The sequence below is a fragment of the Doryrhamphus excisus genome, chromosome 7, assembly GCF_030265055.1.
Source record: "Doryrhamphus excisus isolate RoL2022-K1 chromosome 7, RoL_Dexc_1.0, whole genome shotgun sequence".
NCBI classification, from domain to species: Eukaryota; Metazoa; Chordata; class Actinopteri; order Syngnathiformes; family Syngnathidae; genus Doryrhamphus; species Doryrhamphus excisus.
In genome coordinates, this window is record NC_080472.1 from 6541069 (window position 1) to 6558872 (window position 17804).

At 46.7% G+C, this 17804-nt stretch overlaps 1 protein-coding gene across 1 annotated transcript in view; it reads left to right on the plus strand.

Annotated features, from left to right (window-relative positions):
* Window positions 1–1026: 1026 nt before the first annotated feature.
* Window positions 1027–17804, plus strand: part of LOC131132200 (unconventional myosin-XVIIIa-like) — an 82720-nt gene continuing 65942 nt past the window's right edge. Inside the window, exons 1-9 of the mRNA XM_058077610.1 lie at window positions 1027–1323; window positions 2191–3217; window positions 9485–9508; window positions 11146–11889; window positions 13278–13349; window positions 16181–16237; window positions 17099–17186; window positions 17256–17362; window positions 17439–17615. Of these exons, the coding sequence (XP_057933593.1) occupies window positions 2279–3217; window positions 9485–9508; window positions 11146–11889; window positions 13278–13349; window positions 16181–16237; window positions 17099–17186; window positions 17256–17362; window positions 17439–17615 (2208 nt within the window). The 5' untranslated portion in view covers window positions 1027–1323; window positions 2191–2278. The remainder of the gene's footprint in view (window positions 1324–2190; window positions 3218–9484; window positions 9509–11145; window positions 11890–13277; window positions 13350–16180; window positions 16238–17098; window positions 17187–17255; window positions 17363–17438; window positions 17616–17804) is intronic.

Here is a 17804-nt window from a genome sequence, read left to right on the forward strand (position 1 = left end):
TAAATATGTGTACAGTGCATCATCTGCCTCCAAATTCGAAAAGGTTGGCGCAAGACAAGTAATCAGAGAAAAACAACTGCCATTGAGAGGACTTATTACGCAATATCTGATCAAGCCAAGGTCATGTAAAAGTAACATTTTTCTCCAACCCTTAGACACAAATTGACAAAAATACAAACTCCAAAGCTTACACTGAGCGTCGGGTTGACATATTTTGTAGAATTTAAATCCATTTGATCTACTTTTTATTTTGAAATTATGGCAAGAAATGACAAAAAGTCCAAATTCAGATAGGTCTCTTATTTAATAAGGCAGCATACATGATTCAATTTGAAAAGAATTTTCTCATTGTGGTTGAGTGATGGTGTTCCCATTGCGTATGTAGTATTTACAGTACACATTTGTACATGGGAGGCATCTATTGCCATACATTGCAATGGGGCCCACAGTAAATCAGCCGATGCTTTTTTCAAGATTAAAAATACACAACATAATCTACAGCACGAATGAGTATAAGGCTGCGTAACATACTCATATTAGCAGTAAATTGGCTGTTTTGTGACCCCATAAATGTGACAGCCGGTTGTTCTACATGAACTTGACCCAGTATTCAGTTTGACCATTAGGTGTCGCTAGTGTTCAAGTTACACCAATGCTACCGTGTGCTGTGGGAATTTCACTCAAGCAGCGTCAACACACGAAATTGTATAAACAAAACATTTGAATAAGTATTTAATAGTTAATTTAGGGGCACTGTGCAGAAAATGGAAGTAGAAAGTGCTGACCCTATAATCATGTTTTCCCCCAGACCACGCTGACTGTGTTGCTAACTGGTACGCACAAGTAAACAATGTATTAATTTATGTTGTCCATTGCATTAGTTCCCCCCAATACGTCTAGGATGTCTACAGGTGTTTACAGGAAGGCATCACAAGTTCATCCCACTTTCACGTAAGTCAAATTGGAAACTTGAAATAACACCTTGTATAACACGTGGCGACGGGCTACAGGTAGGATGCTGTTGATTGTGACTTGTAGCCGTTGTACTCTGTGGTAGACGCTGAACTGACATCCTTCCATGAGGCTAGCAGGCTTTTAATGAGGGCAAAGCAGCTTAGAATTATATCCAAGCCCTCGGGATGTAGCACAACATAGACACACTTGATAGCGTGCAGTCACCTCGCTCGTACTACTACAGACATCCTCAATCGCAGTCCTAAGTACTAGCTACAACTCACAAGACGTAAGGTAACATTATTGATATCTACTCTGCTGCTTATGGATTTGGCAAAACACACAAAGGATGCTGCATGCACGTGCAAGGTAAGTATTTTATAAATGTTTGCTCCGTGCTGATGTTATGTTAAATATGCTTCTATGTAGGGCAGCATTGCCAGCCACAAGATTAGGTACATTTGCACAGTCCAATACTTTATTAAGTAAATGCCTTTGCTGTATAAAGTTTCCATTGACACTGTCAGACAGGTGATTTAACAGCACGTTTATTCGTGTGGCTTTAGTTTGCTACGCTGTCACATACGGGACTAAATGTATTCAGCTGACATTTTAGCTGTTTGGGATGGGCGTAGTATTAGAACTGTTGGAGTGGCGCTCCACACAACTACACAGCTACATCCACAGCCAGTGACATCACCATGATGCCAGTCAAAGTGAGGACTGTGAGCAGGATGGCTGGCGCGTGTCATGTATTGATTCATCGTGGTTGAACATGGTACGGCTGGTGATTCTGGGTGTGAATTGTGTGTCACTGAACCATGGTGATAATTACCAATTCAATTGTAGGTTGCTGATCATTCATGTTATTAAGAGCAAGATGTATAACTGGACTGGTCTGGAGAACGCACCAGAGTCCGCAGAGTGATGGTTGAGAGCGCTAAGGATCTCACTGCAGGCCACAGCCGTCAACTTGACATCCATCCATTCACCCAACCATCCACCCACCAACCCATCCATCCATTCAACCATCCATGCATCTGCCCATCCAATCCATCCACCCATGCATCCACCCATCCATCCATCCATTCACCAACCCACCCTACGTTTGTCAGCTGTACCAGTGCAGATGCATTAGTTGTATTTGTTTACATACTGTAAATATAAACATCTACACTGATTCATTCATAAATGATTGTGGGAGACAAACTAAAATGTATGTTTCTTCTCCTGTAGCTGACATGATATCATCATGTTTTCCAGGACTTGATGAATATCTGCCATTTGTGGCTGTAGACAGCCACCAAGCACGGGCCCGGAGACAATGTTTCATTTGATGAAGAAAGACAAAGAGAAGGACAAGGAGAAGAAAGACAAAAAGGAGAAGAAGGAGCGCATGTCCCCCGCCGAGTTGAAGAGTCTGGAAGAGATGAGCATACGTCGAGGCTTCTTTCACCTCAATCGGGGGAGCTCCAAGAAGGAATCGAGGAGCAAGTTGGAGATCTCGGGTCCTATTCCCATTAAGGTGGCAAGCAGCCAGGATCTCAGCCTCACAGACCTGGATGCTGAACACCCGACCAGCTGCAACAGCATAGCGCAGGATGTGGGACCTCTTGAGGAGACGAAGGACGTTGACCACGACCAAATACGCAGCTCCGTAAAGGAGAGAGCGGCTAAGTTTGGGGAATTAGCCAGGTTGAATTCTTGGGCAAGCCTGAAGCATCCAGCTAGCTCCCAAGGGAACAATGCATGTGATGCTTCAAGACTTTACGGGCAGAAATTGAGGCCACAGATATTTTACCAAGGGGGCAAAGGTCAAAAGCCATACAGGGTTCACATCCCAGAGCTCGTGGAAAAGACGTTCCCAGGGGTTGACCTGCAGTTACCTGCGCTCGTTGCCCCTCCAGTACCCGACCCGAGAGAACTGAAGCTAAAGCGGCGCAACACTGGAGATTTTGGCTTCTCTCTGAGGCGGACCACCATGCTGGACAGGCAGCCTGATGGAGGCCTGTGTCGGCGGGTGGTGCACTTTGCTGAGCCCGGTGCTGCCGCCAAGGACGGGGTGCTGGGCCTGCTGCCAGGAGACAGGCTGGTGGAGATCAATGGGATCAAGGTCGAGAACAGGAGCAGGGATGAGATTGTGGAGATGATCCGTCAATCTGGAGAGTCTGTGCTGCTGAAGGTGCAGCCCATTTTGGAGCTGAGTGAGTTGAATCGCAGCTGGCTGAGGACCTCACAAGACCACAACAAGGAAGACTTCATCGTAAGTTACGCTTTCCAAACATACCTATTCCTCCTCTACCCCATCGGCCTGTCCATGGGCCGGTTGTTGTGTGTATACCTCAGTGGAAACCTTCTCCTGCTATACACCAGCCACCAAACATTAATGCAGCTCACCTTTCAAGCATCACACTATTTCAAAGTCAAACTTGTACATTTACTCTCTTTGACACATTTTGGACATTCTGGACAAGTTGGACATTTGGTTGGCCTGGCTAGTTGGTTGGTCTGAACATGTCCATCCATTAATTTTCCATGCCGTTTATCCTCACTAGGGTGGGGGACTGCTGGCCAGCCAATCACAGGGCACATATAGACAAACAACCATTCCTACACACATTGATATCTATGGACAATTTGGAGTGGCCAATGAAGCTAACATGTTTTTGGAATGGGGGAGGGAAGCGGAGTACCCGGAGAGAATATTAGAGCTTATTTGGATCTCCTGAAGTCGACGATGATCTCTTTTGTTTTGTCAACGTTCAGCACCAGGTTGTTCGCCTTGCACCAATCCACGAGGTGTTTCACTTCCTCCCTGTAAGCCAGTTCGTTGTTTTACTGAATGAGGCCCACAAATGTTGTGTCGTCCGCGTACTTCAGGATGTGGTTGCTGCTGTATCTGGGGTGACAGTCATCAGGGTAAACAACAGGGGGCTGAGAACACATCCCTGGATAATTCGTCATGGTACACCTGGTCTAAGTTACGCAGCTGGGCCACTTAAGTGGAATGTTAACGATGGCTGAGGCATTGAACAGCCAATGAAATTGTGAGAACATGCATATGGTGGTCGATTAGTGGGTTTTTGTTGTAACAGCACACGCATTAAAACTACGTATGGATTGTATGTCAACGGTTCATCGACGGTGTGTCTTTGACATTTTCTTCTGTCTTTATTTCCCAAACAATCATGACAAAAAGAGAAGATAGAGTGTCAGCTTTGCTTTGACCCAGTGAGACCAAGAGTCTCCTAACTTGTGTGAAAGAATCAATTTAATGGGATGATTGTCAACATTGAAATGGGATTGGGCAAGGGCCTGAGATGCCGTACGGCCTGTTGTGTTTCCCAATCCATACCTGTAAAGTAGCTCTTTTCAAGGCATATGTTGACGAAACAAACGGTACAAAGTCCCATCAACTTGCTCACTCGGTCGCACCGATACACCTTCTCGTGAGCTTGTTAGCTTGCTTCCAAAAGAGTCCGCAGCCAAGCGTTGTTTTGCACGTTATTCCTAATCTGACGCTTCTTTCCATTCATCAAGGCTTGCACTGAAGAATATTCCGACCGTTCAGACGTGGCTTGTGTGTGCTTTTGTGCTTGTATTCACTGGGGAGTGTGTGTGTATATAATCCACCCCATCCCCCAGCCCCCTTTGACACAAACAATGGGGCGCTAAGTAGACAGCGGTCCAAGCGCCACTCCAGTGCTGGGCCATATGGTGGTGTGAGCCTATTCAAGTCTTTATGTGGATAATCACGTGCAAGCAAAGCTAACTCTTTATTAGCTTTCATTCTTTGACCCTGGCCCATCATGACATTTACATACGCTGGAGAAGAACACCATTCTACCTAATCCCCCCCTTCAGCAAAACGTCTGAAGGAGAGGTATAACACCATAAGACAGCCAATAGAAACTTTTTATGTGGAAGCCCTAAGCTGGATTTCACTTATATATGAATCCAGTGTTCAGGATATCGGCATACAGAAACAAACATCTAACCTTTCAAGAATCATCTCAAAAGAAAAACCCTGACAAAAGAAAATGGCCCCAAAGTCCCACCAGTCAATAGGAGGTGGAGGCACAGTGGGGCCGCTGATCGGCTAGAGCCTAGGGCCTGGCTAGAGTCTAGGGCCCTTCTAGGGTCTAGGGCCCGGCTAGGGTCAAGGGCCCAGCTAGGGTCAAGGGCCCGACTAGAGGCTAGGGCCCTTCTAGAGGCTAGTGCCCTTCTAGGTTCTAGGGCCCGGCTAGGGTCAAGGGCCCTTCTAGAGTCTAGGGCCCGGCTAGGGTCAAGGGCCCTTCTAGAGTCTAGGGCCCTTCTAGGGTCTAGGGCCCTTCTAGGGTCTAGGGCCCGGCTAGGGTCAAGGGCCCTTCTAGAGTCTAGGGCCCTTCTAGGGTCTAGGCCCCTTCAAGAGTCTAGGGCCCTTCTAGGGTCTAGGGCCCTTCAAGAGTCTAGGGCCCTTCTAGGGTCTAGGGCCCGGCTAGAGTCTAGGGCCCAGCTAGGGTCTAGGGCCCAGCTAGGGTCAAGGGCCCGGTTAGGGTCTAGGGCCCTTCAAGAGTCTAGGGAGCGGCTAGAGGCTCGGGCCCTTCTAGAGGCTAGGGCCCTTTTAGTGTCTAGGGCCCGGTTAGGGTCAAGAGCCCTTCTAGTGTCCTTCTAGGGCCCGGCTAGGGTCTAGGGCCCTGCAAGATCTAGGGCCCTTCTAGGGTCTAGCGCCCTTCAAGAGTCTAGCGCCCTTCAAGAGTCTAGGGCCCGGCTAGAGGCTAGGGCCCTTCTAGAGGCTAGGACCCGGCTAGAGTCTAGTGCCCTTCTAGGGGTCTAGGGCCCTTCTAGATATAGGGCCCGGCTAGAGGCTAGGGCCCGAGAGGCAAGGGCCCCAGCAAAAGTCTGGATCCCCTGGTCTAGGGGTTATTCCAGCAATCAGATCATAGAATATGATGCACATCATGTACTCCCTGTCCTCCATTCTCCATGGTCGGTATGCAGGACACCGAGGAAAGAGGAACGTCTATGTGTGAGGCTGACCCAGAACCAGCAGCACTATTTATAGGTGCTTGCTAGAATAGCATCCTGATGGGGGACCTGGAGCTGTAGACACAGGAACATGTGCCCTGTGCCGTGTGGCTTGCAGGCCTACTGGATTGAGCAAAGGTGATGCAGCGAGACTTTTTGTTTGGAGACGAGAACCTAAGCAGGAGGTTCAAATGTTCCAAGGGTTGCTTTAAAATCTTTCACAGGGTGCACTGATTGGCTTTTCTTGTCATGTTGTGTACGGTTGCTCGGCAACCAACAGCAGCGATGTGGTTGGAAAGGACAAGTGTACGTATTAGGTGTGTGCCTGCTCCACCTCTGAGTGTTCCTGCCTTCCATGGGATGTATGACGTTTTTTCAAGCTGATACCAAAACCAATGATGGCTTTCTCCATCTATTATTTTTTAGTAGCTGGGGTACACCTGGAGGCAAGAAACTCCAACACAGTTGGATTTGGCAAACTGGAGCTGTAGATGGATCTTTTGTCTGATATCTTTTTGTTTTTGAAATGTCTTCACTTGCAGCGCCATCTACGCCATGTTTGTTGCAGGCTGTCTGCCAGCACGCCACAGGACTAACATATGACCTTTTTGATAGGTCACGGGAGATGATCTTTAATCTTATCGGCTTTATCGGACGTCGTACTTATTCAGATAGGCCTGATAATTAGAATATAACCAATGCCAAACTTTTGCCTCTGCTCCCATTTTCCATGAGCTGAAGTCAAAGATGATCACATTTTCTTGTGACCTTTTATTGTGGCCAGCCTCAGACACATTTGAGGTGAGGTGGATGGATGATGTCAGCAGAGGAGAAGTGTTCTCAAGACAGATTCATCCAGGCATGTGAGCCAGACGTTTGTTGTGTTCCAAGTGTATCCATCAGGGGGAGCCATTGTCCACACAACACAACCTCCATGTTCTTCCCCCCACTCATGAAAGTACCTAGTACTCATGGACAGATATGGAGCTTACTGTGCTGTATGAATGAAGTAAAATCCAAAGACAATGTCGACCTCTTGGGAAAATGGGACTTTTTCTCTTTTTTTATCGCAACCACGTGATGGTTCCCAGAGTCCCCGTGTGGCAGCGAGATCAACCACCGCTTTCCTGTTTTCACGTCTTCAATGAAAGTGAAAATAAGCTTCAATGTTGATCTCCTTTTCATCGCCAACACGCACATGTTCCAACTCGGATGCTGAAAGCATAACGTCTTTTGTCTTAACAACTTATTTGGTTGGAGTCCAATTCCTGGAATAAATGAACAACGCTAACCAAGGTTTGACCTTTGCCCTTTTGTCCAGCGAGGCGTGGCCCCCGTCTGTCCCAAAGTCACGGTTGACGTGTGGGGAGATAGTCGCCCTGCTTTCATGCATGAAATATTCAACACTTCAATATCAAGATAGTTCTTGGTTAATTGCATGATTGATTAATCATCGATTAATTGTTGCAGCTGAAATTGTGTGTGGTTTCTCAAGCCAGCCACATTGAAAAGAGCATGTTTGATTCAGTGGGTCAGAATGACTTGGTATGAGTTTTTAATCTTTGCTGTGTGGACAAACGGCTTACACGGTGTTGACTGACTGTGAGGATTAGCAGAGCGCTGGACAAGCTGGTCCATGCGGCGAAGATCTAAAGCTTTATTGCGCTTGAAATTGAAGTGGAGTTCAAATGTTACAGTGGAAGATGGATATGTAACACCGTATGGTTGTAAAAATAAAGACATACCCAGCCAATTACTGGGGCTTATTTTCTGTCATGAGAAAGCTGTGCAGTGTGCTAGGCCTGGCTAGGTCTCTTGTTGTTATGCTTATGATGCACCATCTGTTTAACGTATAGGCCCTTGTCATATCTGGAGGATGTTTGTCAATAATAATACACTATGAACACAGTATTGCCAACCCAACAAGACATCAATCATACTGTACGCTCACTCGCAAATGGATGCAAACCCACAAACCCTTGGCGCCGTCACAGGTGGTCTTATTTAGGCTGACGTGCAGTAAAATGTAAGCTGATTGAATGGATGAGGTGCTGTTATAAGCCAATGACAGCCAGACAGCATCTCTTCGTGGAACTGTGACATACAGTCGTATGTGGGACTATGGCGCCCTCTTGTGACGTCTTTCTTGTTTGAATACATCATCTTCCAATATGCTGTATGTGCAGTAGAAACATGAATATACACAGGCACAAAAGCTTTTGATGTTTTCACATGTCGGTGTTTGCTTGTTTTATTGGCTGTTGGGCTCAGCCAAACAGGAGCGGCGTTAGGAAACAGCAGGAATGTGACACTTTGAGGAAGTGAATGGGGGAGACCCCCCCAGTCACCAGGGAAGGGGGGAGGGTTCTATTTCTAGACTATCTGCGTTTCAGCAGCTGTCCTATCTCACTGCCCGGCTCATCTCACATTACACCCCCCACCCCCCGCTCCAGCCTTGGACCATTTTGACCCCGCCCCCCAAGATGCCCTCACCCCTCACTCACTCTAAAGCGACCGGCCCCTGTAGCCTACCCTGGCCCTGCTTCAGTGACGGAGCAAAGATTGGAAGGTTAACCAGGCCTAGAGAGAAGGTAATGGACTTGGGCCTCAGGTGGATTGTGGGTGTGTGTGTGTGTGTGTTTGTGTTCTGCTTTGCGGTTCCATTTGGGCCCTGATGGCATCTGAGAATGGCCTCCTTTTGCTGCTGAAACTATTTATAGGTGCAGCTGATGAAAGCTGCGACACGTCTTCCCTGTAATCGACTTGATGCTGTGAGAAAAACACACGTGCACATGGCAGCAAAATAACCTACTTCATGTTCTTTTATTGTGTGACCAATGAATTGGTCGGTTTTCATCCCGGGACTCATGCCCACGAGACAGGACTCTTCTCTCCAGATCTTGTCAGCCATGCTTACTGATGTCTTATTATGTTGCCCATGTTGGCCAATAGGAGTGCAAAAAGGACTGTAGGGGTGCTACTTCATGTCTAATAATGTTAAAAATGAGTTAAAAACGTGTTTTCTAGGCTCTAAAGTATTGTAATCTAAAAGAGGAGTCCTACTTTGCGGATCTTGAGTCATGAGAGTCGGGTGAGGGAGGGGTGGACCATGGTGAAGGAGTAAAGGGGGGTTAGCTTATGGGCATCCAGACAAATGCTAGTGGTGATTTGTACGCTGGTAGCAACAGTGTCATCCTGTTTTGTCATCATGTGCCGCATGGTCCTAGTGCCCAGTGCCGTGTCAACTCCACCTCAACCCCCCAACCGCCTCACACCCTCCTCTGTTTCTCCCTTTGTCAGCATTGCATTCATTTCTTCTCCTCGCCACCAGCAGCTGCTTTCATGACATCCGGCCCATCACCATGGCGTACAAATCACGCTTTTCATTTTGGGAGCAAAAGGGAAGTCCACTTTTTGTTGTGCTTTTGCTTTCACTTCATTTCTCCACATTGATCCTTTTGTTGTGCATGGCCTTAGAAAGGAGGCTGAGCTTTGACTATTTGTCTTGCTTCTCCTTGTGCAGGTTCAAGTTGACAACAAGGCAGATGTAAGTGCTTTACTACGTCTTGGAGGTTGGCCACCCATGTGATGAATTCTGGCAAAGATGAACAGTTGACGCTGCAGTCCCAGCATGCGCCACAGGGGGCCTCACTTTTGGTCATTAGTCCGCTCCAAAACCCAATATATGTACAAAAACCCAGTCCATTTTCCCGTAAATCCTCCGGGCAGCAGTCTTGGAGCCACCGCCACTAAAACAGGCGTCCATAGATACGGCATGTGGGGACATGCGGGGACATGCGGGGACATGCGGGGATATGCGGGGACATGCATGAGTCCCATGTGGGCGGCCAACAAGAACAGAATGGATGGGTGTTGTGTTTTATCACTTTAAAGTAAGCGTTTTATGATGCTTGCTGATGTCATTCAGATTCTGAGTGAAAAAAGACACATTGACACCCACATTCCATGCACACGTTTGGAAGATTAAAGGTTAAAGGTTAAGCCTGTTATAGGTTCCTATCTTTGCATGGTGTGCATCTTTGCATGACACTCCTGTTGTGACAGACGCTGCCTTCCTACTTGAATTCCTTTGTGTTTCCTCCATCCATCTTTGGTGGGGGTACCCTAGAACCTATCTCAGCTGAGTTCAGGTGAGAGGCGGGGTCCACCCTGGACTGGTCACCAGCCAATCAGAGGGCACGCAGTCGTGTTTCTGACTCACTTTATCAAAGTGCTGCCACTCACGACTTCTTTTTTTGGCAGCTCTATTTCATAAAAAAAGCACATATTCATCTAACAGAAAAACATCAGGGCCCTTGAACGCCTCATTAGCGTACAGTGCACTGTGTTCGTTGGAGGAAGGAAGGAGACAAATTGTGTGCAGAATTCCATGCACAAATATACCATTATCACACAAATACATAATACAGACAAATCTGTCTATAGTGTCCCAACTGGAAAAGAACCACTGTCCATTCACCAGCATGTGGACGTTTGGTTTCCGTGGACTAGTTTGAAAACAAGACAAGACAAGATAAACTGAATCGTCCGAAAACTGAGGTTCCATTTTTAAAGGTACAGGACATTTGCTACAAATTGACTTTTTATTGTCAGCACTGGTTATTATGTTAGCCCCTTCCAAATTGAAACATCCTCTTCTTTTTACGAGCCAATTTAGCGGCGATGAGCTAATGCCATAAATGTTTGCAGTTGCACTTAATGCACTTTCATTGTCTCCTGAATCATTTAATTAAGTGATGCCCAGAGCTCGCCGTTTGCCAGGAAAAAGCAATTAAAAGGAAGTGCTGAAGGTAATGGATTTATTGCATCCACATTTGTTTTAATGGGGGCTTTAAGATACCTTTCCACCGGGCAGTAGAGCGGTGTAAAGAAGAATACACACTGTCGACGGTTCATTTCTTATTGATGCAAAGCAGCAAAGCAAAGTCAAGAGCATTCGGTTCGGTTCATTCATTGAACATCGACTTATCGATCCGGACGCTCGACTTGACTTCCTCCTTTGCCACTGACGCTGCCTGGTGACTGCCGCGCACCATGAGCACGGTAACACAATGACAACATTTGATCATTGTGGTCTGTATCATAGTGATGCCAACTGTACAGCGCGGTGCCAATCTGGCAACTTTGTCCATAAAATGACCATTTTGATGTGTTTGCCCCCAGGCTGTAGATGCTAGTCAGTCACAGGCGATCACCAAACCCGGGCTAGACACAGGAAGTGGTCCACACGCAACTGCAGCATCAGCCGAAGAGACCACGAGTAACGCTGCAATGGGCGGTCCAGACACTCCAGGAGACGAACAGAAGTCCGGTGGTAAAAAGGTGGTGAAGATTGTGAGAAGAGTTGTTCGGCGTGTGGTTCCTGCAGGGACGGACCAGCAGAATCAACAAGCTGTGTCCGAGGCCGCTAAGGCCACCTCAAGCTCAGCACCGAAAACCAGCAAGTCCTCTGGGGAGGATAAGGATGACCTCTCCATGGGCTTGACCAGCCTCATGGGCAGAGGAAGAACAAAGGAACACCGACCTCGCACTCGCACCCAAGACCGCAAAGAAGATGTAAAAGAGGAGCTGAAACAGGAGGACACTAATGTGGAACCGCCCGAGGAGTCTCCATCCCCAAGTGTACCCAAGAGTACATCAAACCCCCTCACACCACCGACGGGTTTTAACCCTTCACCCAAGCCTGACCCTTTGGCCCCACCTGCCGGCTTCATCCCAGCCCCTAAACACAATCTTCTGACTCCTCCGGCTGGCTTTATACCTGCCAGAAAACCCAGTCCGGTTCCACCAAAACAGACTCAACTGGCAAGACCTGCAGGTTTCCTCCCTGTCCCAAAGACAGACCCTCTGGCACCCCCTGCAGGGTTTATCCCAAAGCCACGTTCGGTTGCTGTGAAGAAAGCAGAGGTACAGAGTGAAGCAATCTGCATGTTTGCTGTTTAACCCCGAGTGGAGCATGTGGAGTGATAATAACAGAGGGCATAGCATTTGCTGAAGGACACGTTCCACCTTGGGGACCCCATAGTCGCTCTTGTGTGGATGTAACCGCCGCTTTTCTCAAAATGTCTTCATTATCGCTAACAAAAATGTGCTTGAATATAATGAAGCCTTGTAAAATGAACATTCACTGAGTGCACAAAGCAGTTTATGATCAGTCCAGACCTCATCAGTGGGCGTAATGGTGCGCTCAGAGCCCAGTCCAGTCAGTAAGAGTTGCTATTAGGCACTGAGCTGTGACTCATTAGCGTCACTCTCTGCTAGCGAAGCATTACCATGGTGCCGGGGGTGCCCTTGCTGAGGGAGGGCCTGTAAGCAAATCCAAATGGCAACTTATTGCATGTCATATCCCAACATGCTGTCCACCAATGTGGCTTTGTATCCCACTGCATGCGTTGTGTCTGGTATCGCTATCACGTGGAACCTCCACATGGTTCAACGGTTCCACACTATCCCAGAACAGCAGTTGGAGTTCCCAGGGAAGCTCGTAAGGGGAGGTCTTCCTGGATAATCGTCCATATGTCGGATGTCTCCAGTGTCGCACATGACCGCTATCGTTGGAATAAAGTGGCTGGCCAAACATCAAGAGATGTGATAAATGGGGCGTGGCCACAGTCTAATAATGCAATGTGGAGGATGAACCCTAGCTTGGTGACATCAGGACATCATTTTTGGAAGCTGCATTGGAGATGACATTGGGACAAGTGTTCTGTCTCGGGGGCCTTGACAAAAGTAATGAAGTCAAGCTTGGCAAGCCCTGGTCTAGGGCTTGTGTGTAACGCGTGTTGCTTTCATCCATAACTTGACACGACACCAGAGCCTGGAACGAGTCTGGAAGTGGGTTTTTGAGCAGGATAATGTTCCAATTCCCATGTTTATGAAAATGGATGCGATGCTCATTCTTGTCAACTGTATTGGGGAATACTCCAGCAAAGCTCTGTTGATTTTACTCCCTCCAGCAAAGCCACGCTGTGACACGATATGCATTTTAAGCTTTACTCAAGTTGACTTCCGATGTACTCTCGAGCATGTCATCAGCAGCACATGCACAAAGCTTCAACTCAATTCATTCCATCACTTACTGTCATGCCTCCATTCCATCTTTGTCTTAAACTGAAGGAGACCAGTTGTCCACCTGAGGCCACCAATGGTAAGCCATCCCCCTTTGCAGCCCCCCAGGCTCATTCTACATCCAGTGGACAGGTGTGTGTGTGTGTCTTCATCTTTCCATACATACCGCTATGCTTTCCCTTCATCCAAAGCACATTGTTGCATGCAATTGCTGGTCCTGCTTGCAGGTCCCAGAGCTCATACCCACTGAGGAAGATTACAAGCGTGTGAAAAGGATCTTCACCATCTCCGGCAATGATGTAAGGTCTCTCTCGCACTTTCTTTGCTTTGCCTTGCCATGATTTCCTTTCGCTCGTGATACTTTAAACCCCCCCTACCCCCCATCACCTTAAATGATACCCTGGGCTGCCCCCAACCTTCTCTCCTGGCCGGGTTGTGTCTAGTTACTGGGATCCCTGACAATCGAAATTTGAGACAAAAGAGAGATTTTCATAGCACTTAAGTGATAGACTTCTGAAAGGAAGTTGAGGGATGCTTGCATGCTTTTATAGGCTTTGTTGCATTACTCGCATGTGTAATGCACCTTTTCAGACAAACATTAACAGCGGAACCCCTGGTTTTTGTCATGATGCACTTTAACGCCTCATCGCTTGAAAGGAGGAAGGAGACAGATACAGGGTTGTTTGTCATTCTGTGTGTGTTTTATGAGCAAATAAACCAGCCTCACACACATAATAAAGATGATTCCCTGGGTGGAATCTGTCTATAGTGCCCCATCTCTAAAAGAACCATGATCCATTCATCACAGAGTCATTAACACCTGGATGCTTGTATGATAGCCGAGACGGTACATGATAATTGAGATGGTTTATCATAACAGAGATGATGTATGATAACCAAGAGGGTATACGATAACCGAGACGGTACATGATAACTGAGATGGTTTATGATAACCGAGACGATGTATGATACCAAGATGGCATATGATAACCGTGATGGCATACCATAACTGAGACGGTACATTATAACTGAGATTGTTCATGATAACCACACCATGTATGATAACCGAGACGATGTTTAATAACCAAGATGGTGTATGATAACCGTGACGACAGTTCAATAACCGAGATGACGTTCAATAACCGAGACAGTCTATGATAACCAGATGATGTATGATAACCAAGATGGCGTATGATAACCAAGACTGTACATGATCACTGAGATTGTTCATGATAATCAGATCATGTATGATAACCGAGACAATGTATGATAACCAAGATGGCATACGATAACCGTGATGGCGTACAATAACCGAGACGGTCAATGATAACTGAGATGGTTTATGATCACCAGATGATGTATAATAACAGAGATGATGTATGATAACTGAGACTGTGTATGATAACTGGGACGGCATACAATAACCGAGATGGTGTACAACCAAGACATTTTTTTCACCAAAAAACGGTACCAAAGCCAAATGTAAAATGACTCTTTTCTTGTACATTGAATATGACTTTTCTTCTGGTAAACTCGAGTCGAACCTAAGAAGGCTACGTGACTTTGGGCGGCCAACGTGACCTGATTGTTACACAAGATGTCTTTGGAGTCCAAGATGTTCTGCCAAAATACTTAGGTCCAGTCAGAAGGCATGACCAGAGGAGTGAAGGACTGAATTCTGTAAATCCAAGTCATCACTATTGTTCATTAAGTCTATATTAAGTCTAGATTTGCGATTTCCAGTGCAGCATGTCCTCCATTTTGTGCAGTGTGACTGTGGTAGTGGTAGGTTGAAAATACTAGCATGGGAATACTTGTACATCTCTGCAAAGCAAGGAAACGCATTGATTTGAGCGTGCCCTCGTCTTCCGCTGATGTAGAGTGTAGAGTTGCCGTATTGTCATGCAAAGTGGGAGAACTTTGATATGCGATGATGACGTGGTCTTGTTATTTCTGCTCTCTGCTTCTGTGGCTCGTTGGATCTCGACATGCCGCTGTCCCCCCTTTGACGCTTGCGTGGCGAGCATGCGAGAGGCCACAAATCCAACCTGGTGACCGCAGGCTCTCCCTTCTCCCATGGCTGCGTGCCAGAGATGCTCCTCCTTGTTCCTTCCTTTCATGCGCTACCTTGTCTGCGTCTGTTTTCACGGGCAATGGGGGGGAGGATGTTGAGTGTTGTGATGCTTTCTCGCCTGGGTCTCAAAAGACACATTTGTGCAGCGGTGCGTTGAGTTTGTTATGAATACCTTAATGAGTAGCTGAATGCTAGTGTGCTTTCATTGATATGGCTGGCGTGGTTGTTTGGTGTCATGAGCAGCAGCGTGAATGACTTATTCACGTTTCTCTCAAGGCTTTTTGTGTGTTGAAAATGTTGCCCCACCCTCTTAATAGTAGGCTTGTTAAGGATCAACCCGTACCGCCAGACATCCTGTCTGCCAAGCCAGAGATGCAGTGGCATGGCTATCAGCCCCCAGGAAGAATAAGAATCAGCCATGAATCCTTAGATGGATGGATGGTGGAGACATGCACCGGGTATCGCAAGACGAGAAAACGCTTGACTGAGGACCAGAATGGATGGAAATGGCATTAGCAGCATGCTTGCTCGTCACCATGATTTTTTTTCATCACATCAGCAAAATATTGATGATGTAGGTCTCTAGTCCAATCAAAATATCTATACTTTTCATACTTGATCGGATGCACGGAATGGTCACCACACACAGACTTCCATCCTTCCTTCATAGTAGACCAATCTGCTGCCAGTTCTTCAGGTGGTCCTCAGGTTATGGACCAGTTCCACTCCGAGACCTAAGCTGAGCTTTGGTGTCGACTGGGTGTTCTACTAAATCAACTCCAATGTCGTTCACACTGTACACACAACACACCAAGCACATGTCAAGTACACTACTAGAATACTACATATGTAAGTCAGTATGAAGGACATACAGTATAGTACAGTGATAAGTATGTACTATTGCTGGTTCCCCTGTGTGACTGGTGGTACTAACTGGGATTGTGAAGCCAAACGAGATGTAAAAGTGTACTTCAGCCAACCTGGAAGTACGATATCAATGCAGTGATTGTGTGTCGGGTGATACATTGTGGTGTTTACGCGTGTTGCCTTTTCCAGCCCAAGGCTTCCGAGGATCCTGTGGCCATTCTCCAAGCGGCACACTCGGCAGCGAAGGTTAGCATTCATGTTTCTAACATGTTACATGTTTACAAAGAAACAGAAAGTTATAGAACACACGTTCAACATTCAGTACCCAAATCATACAAGGTTGATTTCCTCCAATTTGATGAAGGATCTTATACCTGTTTTCGCTGTCTGATGCATTCCGACTTACTGTATAAGATTTATATAGATATTTCTCTTCCATATGGAATTGTTCATATGCTACCTGTTGCACACAATTTCTATTAATACAAATAATCAAATCTTCTTCCTTCCCTTTCTCTCTTTGAAACAGTTAGTGAACTACATTTAAGCGGGGAAACGTCCGCTTCAAGCCTTTCAGCTTTTCTACTGAAAGCTGCAATTGGCCTATTTTCATCATGACATTATTAGAGACCCGTGCACATGAAATAACACCCCTATAGTCACCTATTCTTTTTTGATTACACTACATTGTCAAGACGGCTGCGAGCTAGCCAGCGGGCAGGCTAACTACCCTCAGATTTATTTCTTCAAAGCTTGAGAAGCCAAAATGTACCACTTCCACACAGGGTGAGAGGAAGGAGAGCTTTTTTCTAATGAATTATGTGGGACAGGTCATGGCTGCCTGGTGACCAGAGTGAGCAGACAGGTGGCGTCAAGTACTCGTATTTCCATTTTTTGACTGATATTAGTCTGCCACCATTCATTCACTTGTGAAAAGACTCAACATAGCGAGGGAGTGATAATGGAACAACAATTTATTGTCCAATATGGCACCCAAAAGGCCAGAGTCGACTGTCCTGCTGTAGTTTATGTCGCATGTCTTGACTGTGTGATCTTGTTGCATGAACTCTTCCTGGACTTCCTGGTCTTCCTGGACTTTGGAAGCAGGGCAAGACGGAAGAACACATTGCTGCGGAGAGAGCCTGGTACAACACTGAAAAAGTATGGCTCGTCCACAAAGATGGCTTTTCCTTGGGTTAGTAAGAAAATGAAATAATTCAGCTGCTTTGTCATTGGACGACAAATGGATGTTGTGGTCTTGCAGCAACTCTCCTGAAGACCGATGCAGGCAGTCTGCCAGAGGGGAAGGTGAAAATCCGCCTGGAGAGTGATGGATCTCTATTAGACGTGGATGAAGATGACGTGGAGAAGGTAATCAATCACCACTTCGGCTCTGAATGGTTCAGGGAGGACGGCAGGTGAAACTTTTTGTTCCTCTGAACTCCAGGCAAATCCTCCGTTGTTTGAGCGAGTGGAGGACCTGGCCTCTCTCCAGTACTTAAATGAGTCCAGTGTGATGCACTCACTACGGCAGCGCTATGGCGGCAACCTGGTGCACACCTACGCCGGGACCAACATGGTGGTCATTAACCCCATTAGTGCCCCTTCCATGTACTCTGAGAAGGTAAGTGCTAGCCGCCATTGGCGATACCGTACACCACGTCAGCCTTTCCAAACCTCAGCCGAGACTCAGACTGTAATGATCACTGGTCGGGTTTTTGGCCCCGTCAAATCATCTATGCTTGATTATTTTTTGGCTGTTTGATTTGTTTGGGGTCTGGGGTCAGAGGGTCACATCTCCAGTTTGGGTCTT